This window comes from Phyllostomus discolor, chromosome 2 (assembly GCF_004126475.2).
Source record: "Phyllostomus discolor isolate MPI-MPIP mPhyDis1 chromosome 2, mPhyDis1.pri.v3, whole genome shotgun sequence".
Lineage (NCBI taxonomy): Eukaryota > Metazoa > Chordata > Mammalia > Chiroptera > Phyllostomidae > Phyllostomus > Phyllostomus discolor.
Window position 1 is genome coordinate 20,647,974 of NC_040904.2, and position 15,404 is coordinate 20,663,377.

Below are 15,404 nucleotides of genomic sequence, written 5' to 3' on the forward strand. Positions count from 1 at the left end.
GTTGAAATAAATGGTTGCAGATTGAACGGTCCTACCAGAAAACCAGCATTTCCAGGGAAAGTTGGAAAAGTCCTATATGAGTATAAGCTTGTACCCCTGCAATTTTTTCATTGCGCTTTTATTTCCAGAATCTACCCAAATATGACTCAGTAATTATTGCAATATAATCCTACCACATAGTTACCGTTGGCAACTTAATAAGATGTCTTCTTATACTCTGACCTCATACATCACAATATTCCTTTTATTTTAGATGGAGAAAGTATAATTAAAAATGGAAAATTAGTCTTTCCAGTTTTAAAATAGCATTTTAACTTCTTTTGGTTTATTAAGTTTGGCCAACTTCTAAGTAAGATGTTTTATTTTTGATCGTTAACTTGTTCTTAATTAAATATTAAAATAGCTAAGAAATAGGGTTTTTTTCTGTATCTCTAAATTGCCATCTGTAGTTTCATTCAGTTTTATGTTTATTCTACAATTTTTATCTCATTATATATATCACGTACACATTATTTTTGCATATGTACTCTGTGTAAGCAAGTGTACTTTATTAAACTATAATGTTTAAGAATTAACAAGGCATTTACTTTTAAGCTCAAACAGTTCATCTCAAGCTACATCTTCCCTTGTTAGAATCACAAGCTTCGCGCCAATTTCAAAGGCTAATGAAAAAAATTCTGAAATTCACAGTTGAGTAGTTTGTAACTTCAGAAATTGGGGACTTGCTCAATTGATCTCTTAAATGACCGTTAGGGGCCATATATAAGCTTTTAAGACTACAAGTGGAAAGCGTTGACTTTTTTTTACCCAGGTTATTTCTAATTTATAGATGCAGAAAACTTATTAGAGAAAAATGGACTCAGTCTGGATCAATATTATTGAACTTGCTCCGTTCCCTTAAAGCATGCAGATCATGCATTACAGTGATGTCTTTGGAATCTGTGTTGAGTTAACCTATAAAAAGCCTTCTTGAATGGAGTCTAGGTGTTTGTGGCTCTTCCCAGTGGCCTGCTGGTCATGTGCGCAGCTCACTGAAAAGGCCTCAGTGCACTCAACGGAGAAAAACCACAGAAACCTAACACTGTTACAACGGCCTTTTTCCTTAGCGTGTGGCAAGCACAGAATGATGATGAAGGGCCGGTAGCTCTTGTGTTCTATCCCTGATGACAGATATGCATTGTCTCTGTGTTTTGCTACTGGTATTAATTTTTAGCACTTTGAATAAGGAATGGTGCTAAATTAAGCAGCTGCTGCCTATTATTTGCCTGAGAACCTAAGGAAAGTGAGAAAAATAATACTTATTGATAGCCTGTTATACCAGGAGCCACGTATGAGCTTGACCCACTATCTTGCTCAATCCTCATACGTCACCAGCGAGATCAATGATGTTGTTAGTATTCTGCAGAAAAGGTTTGGCCACTCACAGAATTTAAGTAACTTCCACAGGGTCACGCAGCAAGTAGGTATCCAAGCTGCCATTTGAGCCAAGCTACATTTGATAAAATGTACAATTAAATGGCACTAGTTGGAACTACTCATAGCAATCAAAACTGAGTAAGAGCTTCTTTATATTTATATTTTTGCATTAATCCTAACAGCCCAGTTTAATATATCTTGAGATGAAATCTCCGGATGATTTAGAGTAAGTAAGCTTCTGTACAAAAATATGCATAAGTAAGTGCTAGATACTGTTTGAATTTCTGGTTTTGGATTTTTAGAATGTATTATCGCTGTATAGATTTTGAGGATGCCGATCTCAACACAACTCTGCTTTTTGCCCTGGTGAAACTTGCAAACCTGTAGCCGTTTTCCTTGATCGCCGCAAGCTTTATTACTGGTCTCTGAATCAATGTGCCCTTTGGTTAGTACAACTCAAAATCAAAGTTTGGTATTAGATTTAGTGTTTTGTCTTCTGTTATCTTTATTGTCTTCAGAATAGAGTTAGAATAGAATTCATCTTTAATTGTTTTGTAAGAAGTGCTCATTCACTCATTCTGCAAATGATCGTTGAGGAGTGGGTGCTGCAAACTCGGACAGATGAGCCTGGAGAGGCACTGATGTCGTGTTTACCTTAGATCTCACTGGAAGGTAGGCTGCCTGTGGTTTTCCCTGGGGCTCTGGGCAGTCCTCTAGAAAAGGATGTTTATTCTACGTTATTCTTGACCTTTTTATTTGTCAGACCGCAATTATTCAGCAGCACAGTTACCATTAAACAAGTTTTGAATTTCCCAAGAAGCTAAGTTTATCTAATATTAATTGCAGAGGCTACTCTGTTATTTTTTCCATGCATGGCAATGAAAAATTCATGTGGCTTTACAGAGCTTGTTGTGTCGTGTTTTATGCTCTATCAGAATAACCCGAGATCTATTGCCATAAGCTCTCTGTGGGAGAGGCTTTGTAATCTGTATACTTTTTCAAAAGTACACTCAGTTGTTTCTTAGAGGCATCGCTTTTTCAAAGTGAGGCTCCGATGCAATCAGGTCAAGCTGGGCATAGAAGGATAGCATGTGAGAAATGTAGTAGAATGGCACTTTTTCCTGACTAGAGGCAGCAAACACAAGAAGAAAACCAAAGGTCTGAGCTTCTCTTCAAAATTTTGAGATGCATTGACAGAGGATGTGTGGGGGACACATGTGATTTCGGTCCTTCGGTGTTTCAGTCTGGGCTGTGTGTGTAGGAAGGGGGGCCAGGTGGTTTGTGTGAAGGGAGGCACTCGAATGAAGTCCCCAGGACAGCTGCCGTTAGTGCTGGCAAGGCCTGGTTCCCGACTAGCGCTACCTCTGTGCTGTTTGTGCAGCTATGGAAACTGAGCCGAGTGAATGACAGTCACCGAATCCTCGGGGCGAACATAACCCTGCTAATCTGCACTTAAGTCCGATCTCAGTAAGAAATATGATGTGGAGATGTGGAGAACAAACATTTCTCTTCGGGCCAGATTGTTCTTCATATGGAAAAAGCAGGCTTTCTCTGGGAGGCTTCGACGGAATGACCTTGAAATCAGACTATCCCCCCTGAGCTTATTCACGCCGGCCCGCCGTTCTGTGTGACTCTAAAAGCTGTTCCTGTAATAGGTGCTTTGCGTCGGGTGCTTTTAAGCTAGGAACATGTTCACAATCTCAGCAGATACCAAGCGTGGTGGTGTTGCATGGAATAAGCTATAGATACCTCAATTTTACTTCATTTGCGAATGGGTCAGTGACAATAAAATACCTGCATGCTCAAATGGTGTTCTTTGGTTGGACATACCTGGACGATTTAAAACGTGGTGGGGGTGCGGGGTGGTAATGGCAGCTCCGGATCCTTACCTCTCTCAGAGAGTGGCACGCCACGAGTGGCAGGGGTGGGGCTTACCCGTTACCTTCTTCTTCAGTCTTCATAATAAACCTCTGGTGGAGGTTATGGAGCAATTCTGAGATGGATAAAGTGCCCGAGGCTTACAGCAGTTAGTATTTTATGTGATTCACACAGCTGATGAGTGAGATCGCTAGATCCACGCCCGGTCTTGAGGCCTGCAAGGTCCTTGCTGTCAGCTGCTGTCCTCTGCTTCCTCCTGGTTTAAAACGTGGCGTCATTAGTGATGCTTTGCTACGTAAGGCTTGTTCAAGTACCAGGCAGTATCCTTAAGATATTCACTCTGTGTAGAAAATTATTCTTTAAAAACCGTAATCAAAACAAGCTAGAAATTGATCACTGGAATTAGAATCTTTGGATTTCATCACAAAGTTTAAGCTCAATTTTCTGCCTCAATTTATAGTAAAAGGTCAAACTATGAGAAATAGATTTTAAGCGCAAGAAGGTGGTGGGTGCCTTCAATTAAATCTTTCTTTTACCCTCACAAACAGTTCTACTTAGAATTATTGGTAAAAGAAGTTCTCAAGGTAGTCATGGGTGAGATCTGTTACCGTCAATATGACCTGGCAGCATATTGAAATAATATGGGTACAGTCCCTTGTGCATTACTGCGTATGACAGGCTTTCATATGTGCTTTTTGATAAAAAGAACCCTCCCCAAAGGAAAGTATATTCACATTTCTTATTTTATAGTAACTTATTTTATGTTGTAAATGTTTCGGTGGGTAAATGTGTTTATTTCTGATTGATTTGTGGTATGTGGGCAATGGAGACCACTTTTACCTTTGAAAGGTTCAATGCTACTACGTTTTTTCACCAATGTTTCATTGTACTTGCTAATCTCTGTATACAGTGGGAGCATGTGGAATTTTCTTTTCATCTGTAAATATCTTTTAAGGCTTAGTAGTCATTTAAATGTTATTTGTTATGAGCTACTTGTGAAGGCGCATTGCTGAAGGTACTGTGTGTTGTGAGCCCTCTAAGCATGTTCCTTTAGAACGCAACACGAATAAAAATAGGTGGTAAAACTTCATGATTCTTTGGGGTTCGTTAACCTTTACCAGAAGATATTATGGAAGGATCCTAATATTCTTTATTTGGTATTGTAGGTTTTAGTATTATGCTGGCAATCTGTAGATTTTTCAGCTTGCATCTTCATGTAATAGTGCTAATGTTAAAATAAAAGAACTTTTTTTAAGCTTTAAAACTTTCCCAAGGATTTAATACCTTATTTTTGTAATGCATTGGGGTGAATCCATGACTTATGTTACATGTGTTATAAAGTGATATGGACAATAAATACGTTGTATAAAAATTCCAAGACAGATTCAAGTGGTAAGATTTACATTATTATTACTTTTTAAGATTTGCTTATTTTATTCCTTTTTAAGGTATTTTCTGCCTTTGTGTTTCAGGGTCGTTGCTCCAGGGAGAACTGCAAATACCTTCATCCACCCCCACACTTAAAAACCCAGCTGGAGATAAATGGGCGCAATAACTTGATTCAGCAGAAGAACATGGCCATGCTGGCCCAGCAGATGCAACTAGCCAATGCGATGATGCCTGGTGCCCCGTTACAACCCGTGGTGAGCTTGTTTGCATCCTTGGTTATTAAGTATGCGACTCCAAGTGCTCGGTTTCGGTGTGAGGGTGGTGGTGGCGCTCATTCAGGTGACCCAGGGAACAGTGCTCATTGCCTAGCACTTTCTTGCAAAATTATGAGTCGCACCCTGAAACAGTTTTCACACTGTAATTTATTCATCTTCTCAGTAAATCGTGGGGAAATTTGCATTATTTGCATTATCCCCCCCCAACTTTTTCTTGAAATTAAATCCTATGACTTTCACTTGTAAATTTTTGTTTTTGTTTTTAAAAGGGTCCTCAAAACTCATCCATCTAGTCAGTGTGCATTTTCAGGCTACTTTAATGGTAATAGTAATAATTGGCCAGTGTCATCTTTAATTCTGAAAACATGTTTTTCTTTCTTCCCTCCTTTTTCTTAAAAAGGAGATTTTGCTATTCTGTTAAACATAAACTGAAATTATTTTGTTGTTCCTAATACTGAAAGAATCATGACAGTAGTGAGTCAATGTCATTGACTTGGAGGTCTAATAAAAGGAGAAGTCATCAGGAGAGGCAGAAACATCAAAGGCTTTTAGAAGAGACCTAAGTTTTATAAGCTGCAGGTGGTCATAGCAATGTAATGAGCACGGAGCAGCATTTGTTAGTAACTTTTGAGTCGAAGCACACATGCTTATTTATTTATTTGGATTTTTGGAGAGTATATATCATAAATGACTTTTTAATAATCTTTATTCACATTTATTCATAGAAGTATAAGAGATTAATATCAGTTTTAGGTTGCAAAAGGTATTCTGATGTTAATTGTGATACGGTAATTCTGTACTTAAATGTATGTTGGAATTTGCAATGATAAAAATATATCTGTCAATAATTTGTCACTACCTTGTATGTAGTCGTAGGGGGTAATGTAGCATGTGTGCTAATTTTTTTTCCGAATACATTTTAACACCTGGACTCAATATAATTGTTATTCTCTCTTAGAACTTCATGCACCAATCGTTGCAAGAAAGAGGGATGGATTGCATTTTGAGGTGGGAGGGATTTCCATATCACATTGGCAGTGATACCAATGATCAATACTATACAATTGTAAGAGACTATTGTTATTCTTTGTCTGTTTTAACCTGATATATATGCATATGTGTATGAATATGTATATATATATATTCATATTCCATTATTGGGCTCAGTTTAAAATATGGTATCTTAAATTTATTTTTAGATTATCTGCTGATTTTCACATGTCTCCATTGGGATAGCACAAACTCTTCCATTTGGTTTAAAAAAAAAAGTTTAAGTAGAATCATTCTCTCTAGCATAAAATATTGGACACCGATCCTGTTGCATGTGACCCTCACATATACAAAGATTGGATAAATCCTTGTGGTAGCTGCTGCCTAAGTTGATACAAGATCTCCCCTCGGTGTGAGATACATTGTTCCACTTAAACACTTCAAGCGCACTCTGCCTCCCAGTGACGCGGGCACCTCTGAGATCAGCACGAGTCCCAGACTGCAGAGAACAGCATTGGTCATGGCAGTTTCTTTACTGAGTTCGTCCTTGAGTTTTACTCCCAAGGCCGTTTCCAGGGTCATCTCATGCCAAATCCTGGAACAAACTGGAAGCAACATCTATGCTCTTGGCTCTGAAATACTAGTAACAAATACGCTTTGTTTAGGAAATGACTAAATCACAGGTTTCCGAAACAATTAGAAAAATCACCACATTTTCTGGTGTTTTAGTTGGAAAATTCTCCGCTTAGACAAAGCATTAATTTTCATTAGCTGTGAGCACATTCAGGCTTTATGTTCATTTTCCCTGATATGACTAGACTTGAATGTGGAATTACCCTTTTGCCAGAGGCATCGTGAGATCATACTCTAAAAATATACTCTGTGCAGAGTGACAATTTTGTAATAAGTGTGGAAGTCATTTTAAATACTCAATTTTACAGCATTTGGGGGTTTAAGAGCTATCGAGAAGGCTTTTGATCTGGGAATTTTCCCTTTGAAACCTCACCTGGAACTTTCTGGTCCTCTCTGTAGTCAGCTCTGTTTGGATGAGGGTGATGACACGGAGATTCAGAAATAAACAAGATGGTCATCACCAGCTGCCTACTGGACCCTTAATGCAGGGCACACAGATAGGGAATAATGTCACGGGGCTAGAAGCAGCCAGGTGACCAATGTGGGAAAGGGTTGCGGCTCAAAGAGGGTGTCCCTGTACAGATGGCAGCGGGTGGCAGCGTTTGAAAACGCTGCGTAAGCTGGGATTCACCCCAGCTAGTGGCGCCATCCAAGGAGACGGTGCGGTGCTGTGAGCAGACCCGCGGTGTCCAGAGTGTCGGCGGTATCCGAGCAGTGACGGGGCTGGTGGTCGCCCAGGTGAAACATCTTCGTGCTCTTTTTTTAAGGGCAGCCAGTTTGGCCCCCCCGCACTGAAGCTGGAGGAACACGAACAGGGCAAGGGGTGAGCCAGGTCTGATGGATGCACAAGTATCTAGTGTTGATTCTGGCATGCAGCAGAGATAAGAAGTTGCTTCATGAGTGAAAGAATTGAATGAGGGAGTTTCCCGAACATGAGAAAAGCAGGCAGAGGTTCACAGTGGTTTACCTTCCCCCGGAACTGGAGCCCCAGCCCAGCTGCAGAGACGGCAGGGAGAATGGGGGCGAGAGGTGGATGCGTTTCATCAGACTGTTAGCACCGGCAGCCAGGGGCTGCGCGAGGGTACCTCGGGGACCAGGAAATTGCTATTATGTCACTCGGTTTGGGTTCTCATTTTCTCATAAATTTTGAGAGCCTGGGCCATAAATCTAAGATCTTTGGAATATGACACCAGGCCGACTTGGAGAATGCAGGGATTTATAGGAGAGTTTCCTGTTTTTATGGACTTTATTAAATTGTAATGAAATGCACCAAGCCAAGAATCAGAAAGAAGAATTAACATTTTGGGGACAAATACAATACTATACAGGCATTTACTGAACTCAGTACTTTTTGTACCATAAACCCTCACAACCGCCCTATAACATAGGTAATATTATACCACATTTGTAGATGAAGACTCAGAGGTTTGGAGAGTTTAATGAACATGACTGCAGGCCCTGCTGCTGACTAGCTATGTAACTTGAAGATAAATGGAAGGCGTGTAGTATTTAATTATCCAGATTTTTTTTAAAAATAAAACTTTTGGATTTATTTCCTAAGTGCTATTTAAATTCTTCTTCTTTTTTTTTTTTTACTTTGCCATGTACCATCTGATGCAGAGGTAATCAAACAAGAAATTACTAAATAAACTAACCAAAGATAGATTGCATCTTGTGGCTCCCAACTTGGAGGCATCTGGTATATTTCTTTGGTCCATTCCTGAAGGATATCTTTCAGAAATTCTGTTGATTCCAGGCTCCTGTCACTGCCCTCCAAGAGCCAGCCAGCATGTGCCTTTTCCCTGAGCTCACAAAGGTTGACTCGGTCATCCATAGTTTCCGATGGCAGCTCTCCTTAAGGCACACACCTAGCTGTCTTGAGTTTCCTAACTCATGTCAGACTCCCTGTGCATTCCATGCACTGGAAGTAGTCTAAGGACAGTGGAATTCAGAGTTACTGGATTTGGCCAAAGTCTTGGGAGCGTCTCCGCTGCTTCTGTCATCTCGTGTCTGCTCTCGCCTTGTGTTCCAAGGACTTGTTGGCAGTTGGATCTTGAAAGCTTTGAACTCCTCATTTGTCACACTTCCAGGGACACCTAGGAGTCTTAAACTATTTTTTAGTGCTTTACCTTCCAGTTTATCCAGTGAGTGGTTGAGATAAGGCCGCTGCATCCCAACGTGTTTCTGGTGAGATGCTTCCCAGACAGCCACCCCTGATCATGTTTCATCCATCTGCCCTTCTTACCTACTGCCCACTTCAGTCAAGGAGCCAGTGCTTCCTCAAGCAGCTTGAGAATGGGCCCCAGATCACAGGGTTGGACACAGTTGTGGATACTCTTCTAACTGGAGAGCTAGAAGTGAGTCTTCTGCATTTTAATGTTCAGTCCAACTGGACTGAGAAAGTGGAATTAAGAATAAGGCAAATAGTCATTTGACTTGCCCAGTCAGCAAGGCAGTTTACAAAGACTTTAAAACAGTCTTTCTTTGATGGTAGTTATAGGTTATCTTCTTAGAAAAAAATGCATTATAATGTGAATTTGTGGATAACTCTCACTAGCTTTTGGCTTTATGTTTGTATTCAAAATAATTGTTTCGAGAGGCTGTTTATAGCTCCTGTACAGGGTTGCGCAAGAAATCTAGTTGTAGTCAGAAATCTGGTTTTATACATCTTGATTGTTCTGTTAAATTTTTAAAAAAGATTTATTTGTTTACTGTGTGCAACTTTGACCTTGACAAATAGACACACACACATAACATCTTGACAGATCTGACTTAAAATTTGTGTTCTGTAATCCCAGTAGAGGCTAATTATCTATTATTTATTGCATCTACTCCTTCCATTTTATTAAAACTTGCCAAGATTGTTTGCAAAACAAGTCCTATTTCACATAACATTTTAAAATTAATTAGGGCCCCTTTGATATCTGCAATATTACAGCATGGTAACATGACAGGTTAGGAAATTCAGTATTAAAAATTGCAAAAGGAAAAGAAAAATTATATTCTAACAAGCATATCAGGTACACTGATTAAATTTTGAAGTAAGAAGAGGAAGTAACATCAGATCTTTTTTTTAATGTTTAAACATCTGTTTCTCGGAACTATTTAATGCCCCTACTAGTTCCTGTGGCAGAGAGGCCCGGCACACCCACCGCTGCGTGCGCTAAGTGCTGTCCGTTTAAGACCTGTGTAGATGCCGGTTGCAGGATACGTACAAAATGAACAAAACGCACGCAAGCCTGCCTTCTGAGAGCTGGCCGTCTGGTGTGAGCAGGAGAGATGGTCAAGGCCACACAGTGGGTGATGGGGTGATACGTGCTAGACTTGAGTGGTGAGGAATTCTAGGAGAGCTGAGGGCAGGAAAAGCCTGTTTATAGTTGGAAGTGTGGATGGATCAGGGGAAAAAACTTCAGCAGGGAGAGTCCTGGCCCTGGAAACATGTTTAGGAGTTCACCTAAACTGGGCTGGCAGGGGCAGCCTTGAACGCAGAGGAAAACCGGGTCCAGGTGAAGAAAGCCTGAAGCAAACACGTGTCCTTAGAGTCCTCACACAGAATCAGAACGCTGCACCTGTTTTTGTTCGTAAATAGTAGTGGAGGGCCATATCATGTAGGAAAATGGGATCATCCAGGAGCATTCAAAAATTGCTGCTTACTACTTACCTCTCCCGGAGATTGCGATGGGGGGAGTGTAGCAGGGCGTTGAGGATATGAAGTTCTCTAGGTGATTCTGATGGACCGCCAGCACTGAGACCCACTGTTTTCAGAGCCCCCTGGAATCAGACACACCTGTGTCCATATCCTAGAGCTCCCACGCACTCATCTGTGACTGTGGGCCCATAATCTTTGTGAGACCCTTTCTTTATCTGCAAAATGGGACTAATCAGGCCCACCCAGCAGGCTGTGACTCATTCACACATTCACTCACTCACTCACTCGGGCACTTGTCCATGGTATATTTAAGGAGTCCCTGCCGTGTGCCAGACATTGCTCCAGGTCTGGGACTGTAGCCTCCTAAACAGGCATCTCCCCTCCAACCCCTTCTTAAAACAAAAGCAATGGAGTTTTTGTGTGTCTTTGTCCTCTGACGTTTATACTCCAGTGTTACGAGGATTAAGTACAAAAACATAGGTAAAGCACTTAGCACAGTGCCTGGCACACAATAAATAGAGGGAATTATGCTAATAATCGTGTTTGCTCACACTTAACTAGGGTCATAGTGTAACATTCTATGATTAAATTAGCATTTAAATAACATTTTCATTTATAATAAAGCCTGATTACCTTAATGGAATCAGGGTGTCTCATTTAAAACAAACACATGATTAGCTCATAAAAGTACCAGCATTAGCGAACTTGCTGCTTTTCTCTGTTCAGGGTAAAAAGACAGTAATAAGCCAACCTTCCTTACGCCTTCCGGAAACCAAGATACCTAAATAATTATTACAGGGAAGCAGCTAGTATCAAATGCACCAATTATGCAGTTATACATTATCCTGTGGATACTTCAGGGAAAATAGGATGCTACTTGATAACACTGTCGCGTTAATATCCGTCCTGGTGAGTCTGCAAGAGCCTCTGCGTGCAGGGTCGCTTTGGGGACTGGGCAGTTGCCAGAGCAGCAGTTCAAGTTCTTTACTAATCTGATTAGGGCACGGATGGGTCCAGCAGTGCCCTGCCTCCAGCAAGGTGCTCTGAAAAAGGGATGTAACAAATTTACAAAAACCTGAAAAGAAATAAAGTAATGTTGAAAAATTTTTGTTAGCAGCTTTTGGGAATCAAGTTTCAAAGCATAGAGCTATTATTATTGATTGCCTGCTTGTTTAGCAAATAGCTCTACTTATCTGGAGAGGGAACAATTTGAGATAATGCTTGCTGAATAGTTGATGTTTCAGATTTTTAAAAGCTGCTGCAGGTTTCACTCGAGGAGAATGTCCTAAAATTCATCAGATCTGAATTTGTTTTGCTGAATTAAGTCGGGAAGTCAATTCACGTGACAACTCTACAGAAACAATCCACGGAAAAACTGCCAGTTAATGAGATCCATATTTTTTATCTAATGAAAATATTCTTTTCTCCGTAATATGCAACGACCGTATTATATGCCTTGTGGATTATGTTTATTTTATTCAATGAGCTTTAACAAAGCTGAATTTTATTGGCCACTGATCTTATTTTCTTAAAATCGAATGCTTTTCTTACCTCCAAATAAGTTGGTTACTTTGACCTCTGATTCTGCACAATTATAGTGAGTTGTGTAGTGACATAAACATCTCAGTACCTTTCTGAAGTATACATTAAAAATGCAGCCTCTGGAAATACATGTTAATTGTTAGTAACAAGTGGTAGTACCTGGTATCTGTTCTCCATATTCTAAACTAGTCTTTAGCCTTCAATGCTAAACTTCCTCTAATTCTTAACTATCTCATAGAAAAAATAGATTTGCCAATATGTGAAAAATGAAATTTCACATATTGTATCTGAGAGCATGTAACAGGGTAAGTTTTACCTGAATGTTTCAGAGTAGAAATCCAAGTTCAACATGCATCCACTGTGCAGGCTGATCCTTGTCTGACTGCCACCTTGGCAGCCAGTAGACAGTGAAGCAGCATAAAATCAGCTGCTATTCAAGTGACTGTTGTTGGGCAGAGATTGCCCTGGGCCCCGGCTTCTGACAGGTTATGGATTGTGACTGTCTGGAACACTTGGAATGTTTCTTGTTGTCAATGTGTAGCTGCTGTGAGTGGGGATGGGCGTGGGGGTGGGAGGTGTCACTTATGGCCACTTCATCACACCAAGAGCCATCGGCCTGGCGGGGCAGTTAACTGTGGCATTGAAACCAACGCATTTGCAGGCATAGTTATTTTAACTTGAAAGTATCAGGAGAAATATGGTATATTATTTCCTTCTCCCAAGTAAATCAAATTATATAATATATATTCTATGTTTCATGGTCGTCTTAGTAAAGTTGTGTATGTGAGCTGCAGAGACTTTGTTCTAACACAATTTGTGAGGTCGAGAGAAGAGTGCCTCTTTAGGACGGGGATTTTCTGCCCCAGCCCTGTAGCCACTTGAAGTGGGGTAAATCTTTGCTGTAAGGGGCTCTCCGTGTGTCACAGGGCACCTCGCAGCATCCTTGCACTGTATGCATTAAATGCAATGGTGCCCCCAGCCCCCAGCTGGGATAACCAAAAATGTCTTTAGGGTTTGCCAGATGTCACCAGCGAGGCAAAATCACCGGTAGTTGAGAACCACTGCCCTGAGGAAAAGGGAGTACCTGGATTCCGCTTTCCTCTTACAGATACGGGATATGTCAGGGCTGGACTAGCTAAAAGAAATGTATATATTTTAACATGTTTTTTTGAGCTGTAAGGTTCACTTATGTAATATACATCTTAATTGTGTTACCACTTACTCCAAATTTCTCTTGAATACTGTACAAACTTGGGATCATCTAACATCTCATTCCTATCAGAAGGAAGAATTAGCCAGATTGTAATGTGCCTTTTATTCTACAAAAATTTCTATGATTCTTTTCCTTGCCACAGGGTAAAAGAAAATAAATTGTTCAAAATTTCCTTCAAGAGCAGACCTATTTTGTCCATTAGTTTTTGTGTTTGGGTTACAAACATTATTATATAAGGCATTACATTTTAAGCATTGAAACTCCATTGAAATAAGAAGTTGAAAACACCTATCATCAATAAGATGAGAAATTGTTGTGCTAGATTATGCTTTTAAACCTGGAAAAGTGCTACAGTAGATTTCAGGGAAATGATTTAGTCTATCAAGAACAGAGTTCCTGATACACCAATTTTTATATCAACAAATAGAAACCGTTCTCGTATATCCATGAAAACATTTCTGGCAGAAATCTGACCTTGGCACATTTTCTTTAGTGCCGCTATAGGTGTTCCCTCGAATAGTCTTGTAACACTTCGTCAGAAGCGTTCTGTTTCAGACTTCACAATTCCGAATGGTTCCCCCCAGTATGGTGCGTTTGTTGTTAAACAGCTCACAAGGGTGTGATAGGCTGGTGGAATATTTATATTTTCCCCAGAAAGCCTGCAACAAGTGAATATGCCAAACACTTTACCCTGTGTGCTCGAAAGGAACGGTGCCATCACCTCCTTTCACTTATCCCGTGAGATTTATTCACAGTTTACATCGACTGTGAAACTCAGTTATCCGCCGAGAGCTCTGCTTTACTTATTCCAGGTAATAGGACACTGGCAACCTATTAACAGTCGTAAACAGATCTTTCAAGTACGTCTGACAGAGCAATTATTGAAGATATTTTCTAGGGTTGAATCGGGACAAAGATGGAGATTGGGCAACCACAGGGAGTTTCCCTATTGAATAGTTGATCTGTTGTTCATTAAGAAATTGCAAGTATTATAGAACCCAGGCTTTAAAATTTCAGTGGGAAATTTCATGGTATGTTACCTGTTATATGTCAGGAAAAAAAAAACCACATTGATTTGATCAGTGCTTTTTAAGAAACTTCATTATCCTGAATGAAAGTAAATAAACACAGAATCAAATGGAGCGAGGGAGGGAGGGAGGGAGGAAAGGAAAAATAGATTGGGGATAGATGGATGGGTGGATGGGTGGGCAGATGGAATAATGTAGGATATCAACTTTCAACCAAGACCTTCCTATTAAATTTTACTTTCCCTTTCATTTTTTAGCCAATGTTTTCAGTTGCACCAAGCTTAGCCACCAATGCATCAGCAGCCTTTAATCCTTACCTGGGACCTGTTTCCCCGAGCCTGGTTCCAGCGGAGATCTTGCCGACTGCACCAATGCTGGTTACAGGGAATCCTGGGGTCCCTGTTCCTGCAGCTGCTGCAGCTGCTGCACAGAAATTAATGCGGACAGACAGACTTGAGGTACGAATAATTCGTTGGTTTCTTTATATGTACTCCATTCTAACTTGCAAAGTGTGCTATTTCTTTGTTTATAAAATTTTTTTATATAAATTTTTAAAAAAAATTCAAATCAGAGGTTGTGGTTTAATGTTTGGAGCATATCACTAGAATACAGGTATGCTATATTTGATGAGTATAATGTTCATAGGAGCCACAACATCCTTATGTAATATAACGAATAAGAACTTGGACTCTGGGGTCAGATGGCCTGTTATTTTGTTGTGCCTCAGTGTCCTTATTTTTTGAAATGGAGATAATAATGGCACCCCCAAGAGCCAGAAAAATGCCTGGCACCCAGAAAATGCTTCTTAAATATTTATTGTTGTTGTCAATGTTACTATTAAGAACAACAAATTTTATCAGTCCCCTCGTACTTGTCCTCAAAAAGATGTTACTTAGTTACTATCTCTAAAGCACTTTAAAATTTATATTGTTGCAAATTGCCTCATATGCTTTACTATATTTTGGTTGGAATAGCAAGGCAGCTTTGTTTATGATGTGAGCTCTTGTAAACATTTTTAATTGCAATTGGTGATGCCCTAAGTCCTAGAGTCAAGAATCAGGAGTTAAGAATCATCAGGTGTATGTGCTTTGCTATTGCTACATGAAAAAGATTAAAGATATAAATCTTACATTGAAGTTGTTGTTCTGAGTTTCAACATGGCTATAAATTAATGGATTTGGCAAAGCATAGATGGAAGGGAATTGGCAACATTACTGTCCATGAAGCTCTAAAAACTGACATCCATGTCCAACTAAAGAACAGAATGACCTCTCCTCTTCCCTGGTTGGGGTGAGGCAATACCGAATGATACGAAGTTTTGCATGTATTCGTTACTGAGAAAACAGCAGGATAAGGCTTTTGTGTGAACATAATTGACACTAATAATGTAT

General features: G+C 40.0%; 1 protein-coding gene across 21 annotated transcripts in view; it reads left to right on the forward strand.

Annotated features, from left to right (window-relative positions):
- The window catches only part of MBNL1 (muscleblind like splicing regulator 1), a 190,710-nt gene that overhangs the window by 146,086 nt on the left and 29,220 nt on the right, over window positions 1-15,404 (forward strand). For 20 of the 21 annotated variants that reach the window (XR_004901242.1, XR_004901243.1, XM_036017566.1 and 17 more), the window contains 2 exons: window positions 4,767-4,937; window positions 14,271-14,471. Coding sequence is in view for 19 of the 21 variants with exons in the window: in XM_036017566.1 (XP_035873459.1) it covers window positions 4,767-4,937; window positions 14,271-14,471 (372 nt within the window). In the remaining 2 variants the exon portion in view is untranslated. Of the gene's footprint in view, window positions 1-4,766; window positions 4,938-5,916; window positions 6,025-14,270; window positions 14,472-15,404 lie in introns of all 21 variants that reach the window. The other variant, XM_036017578.1, reaches the window with a different exon arrangement.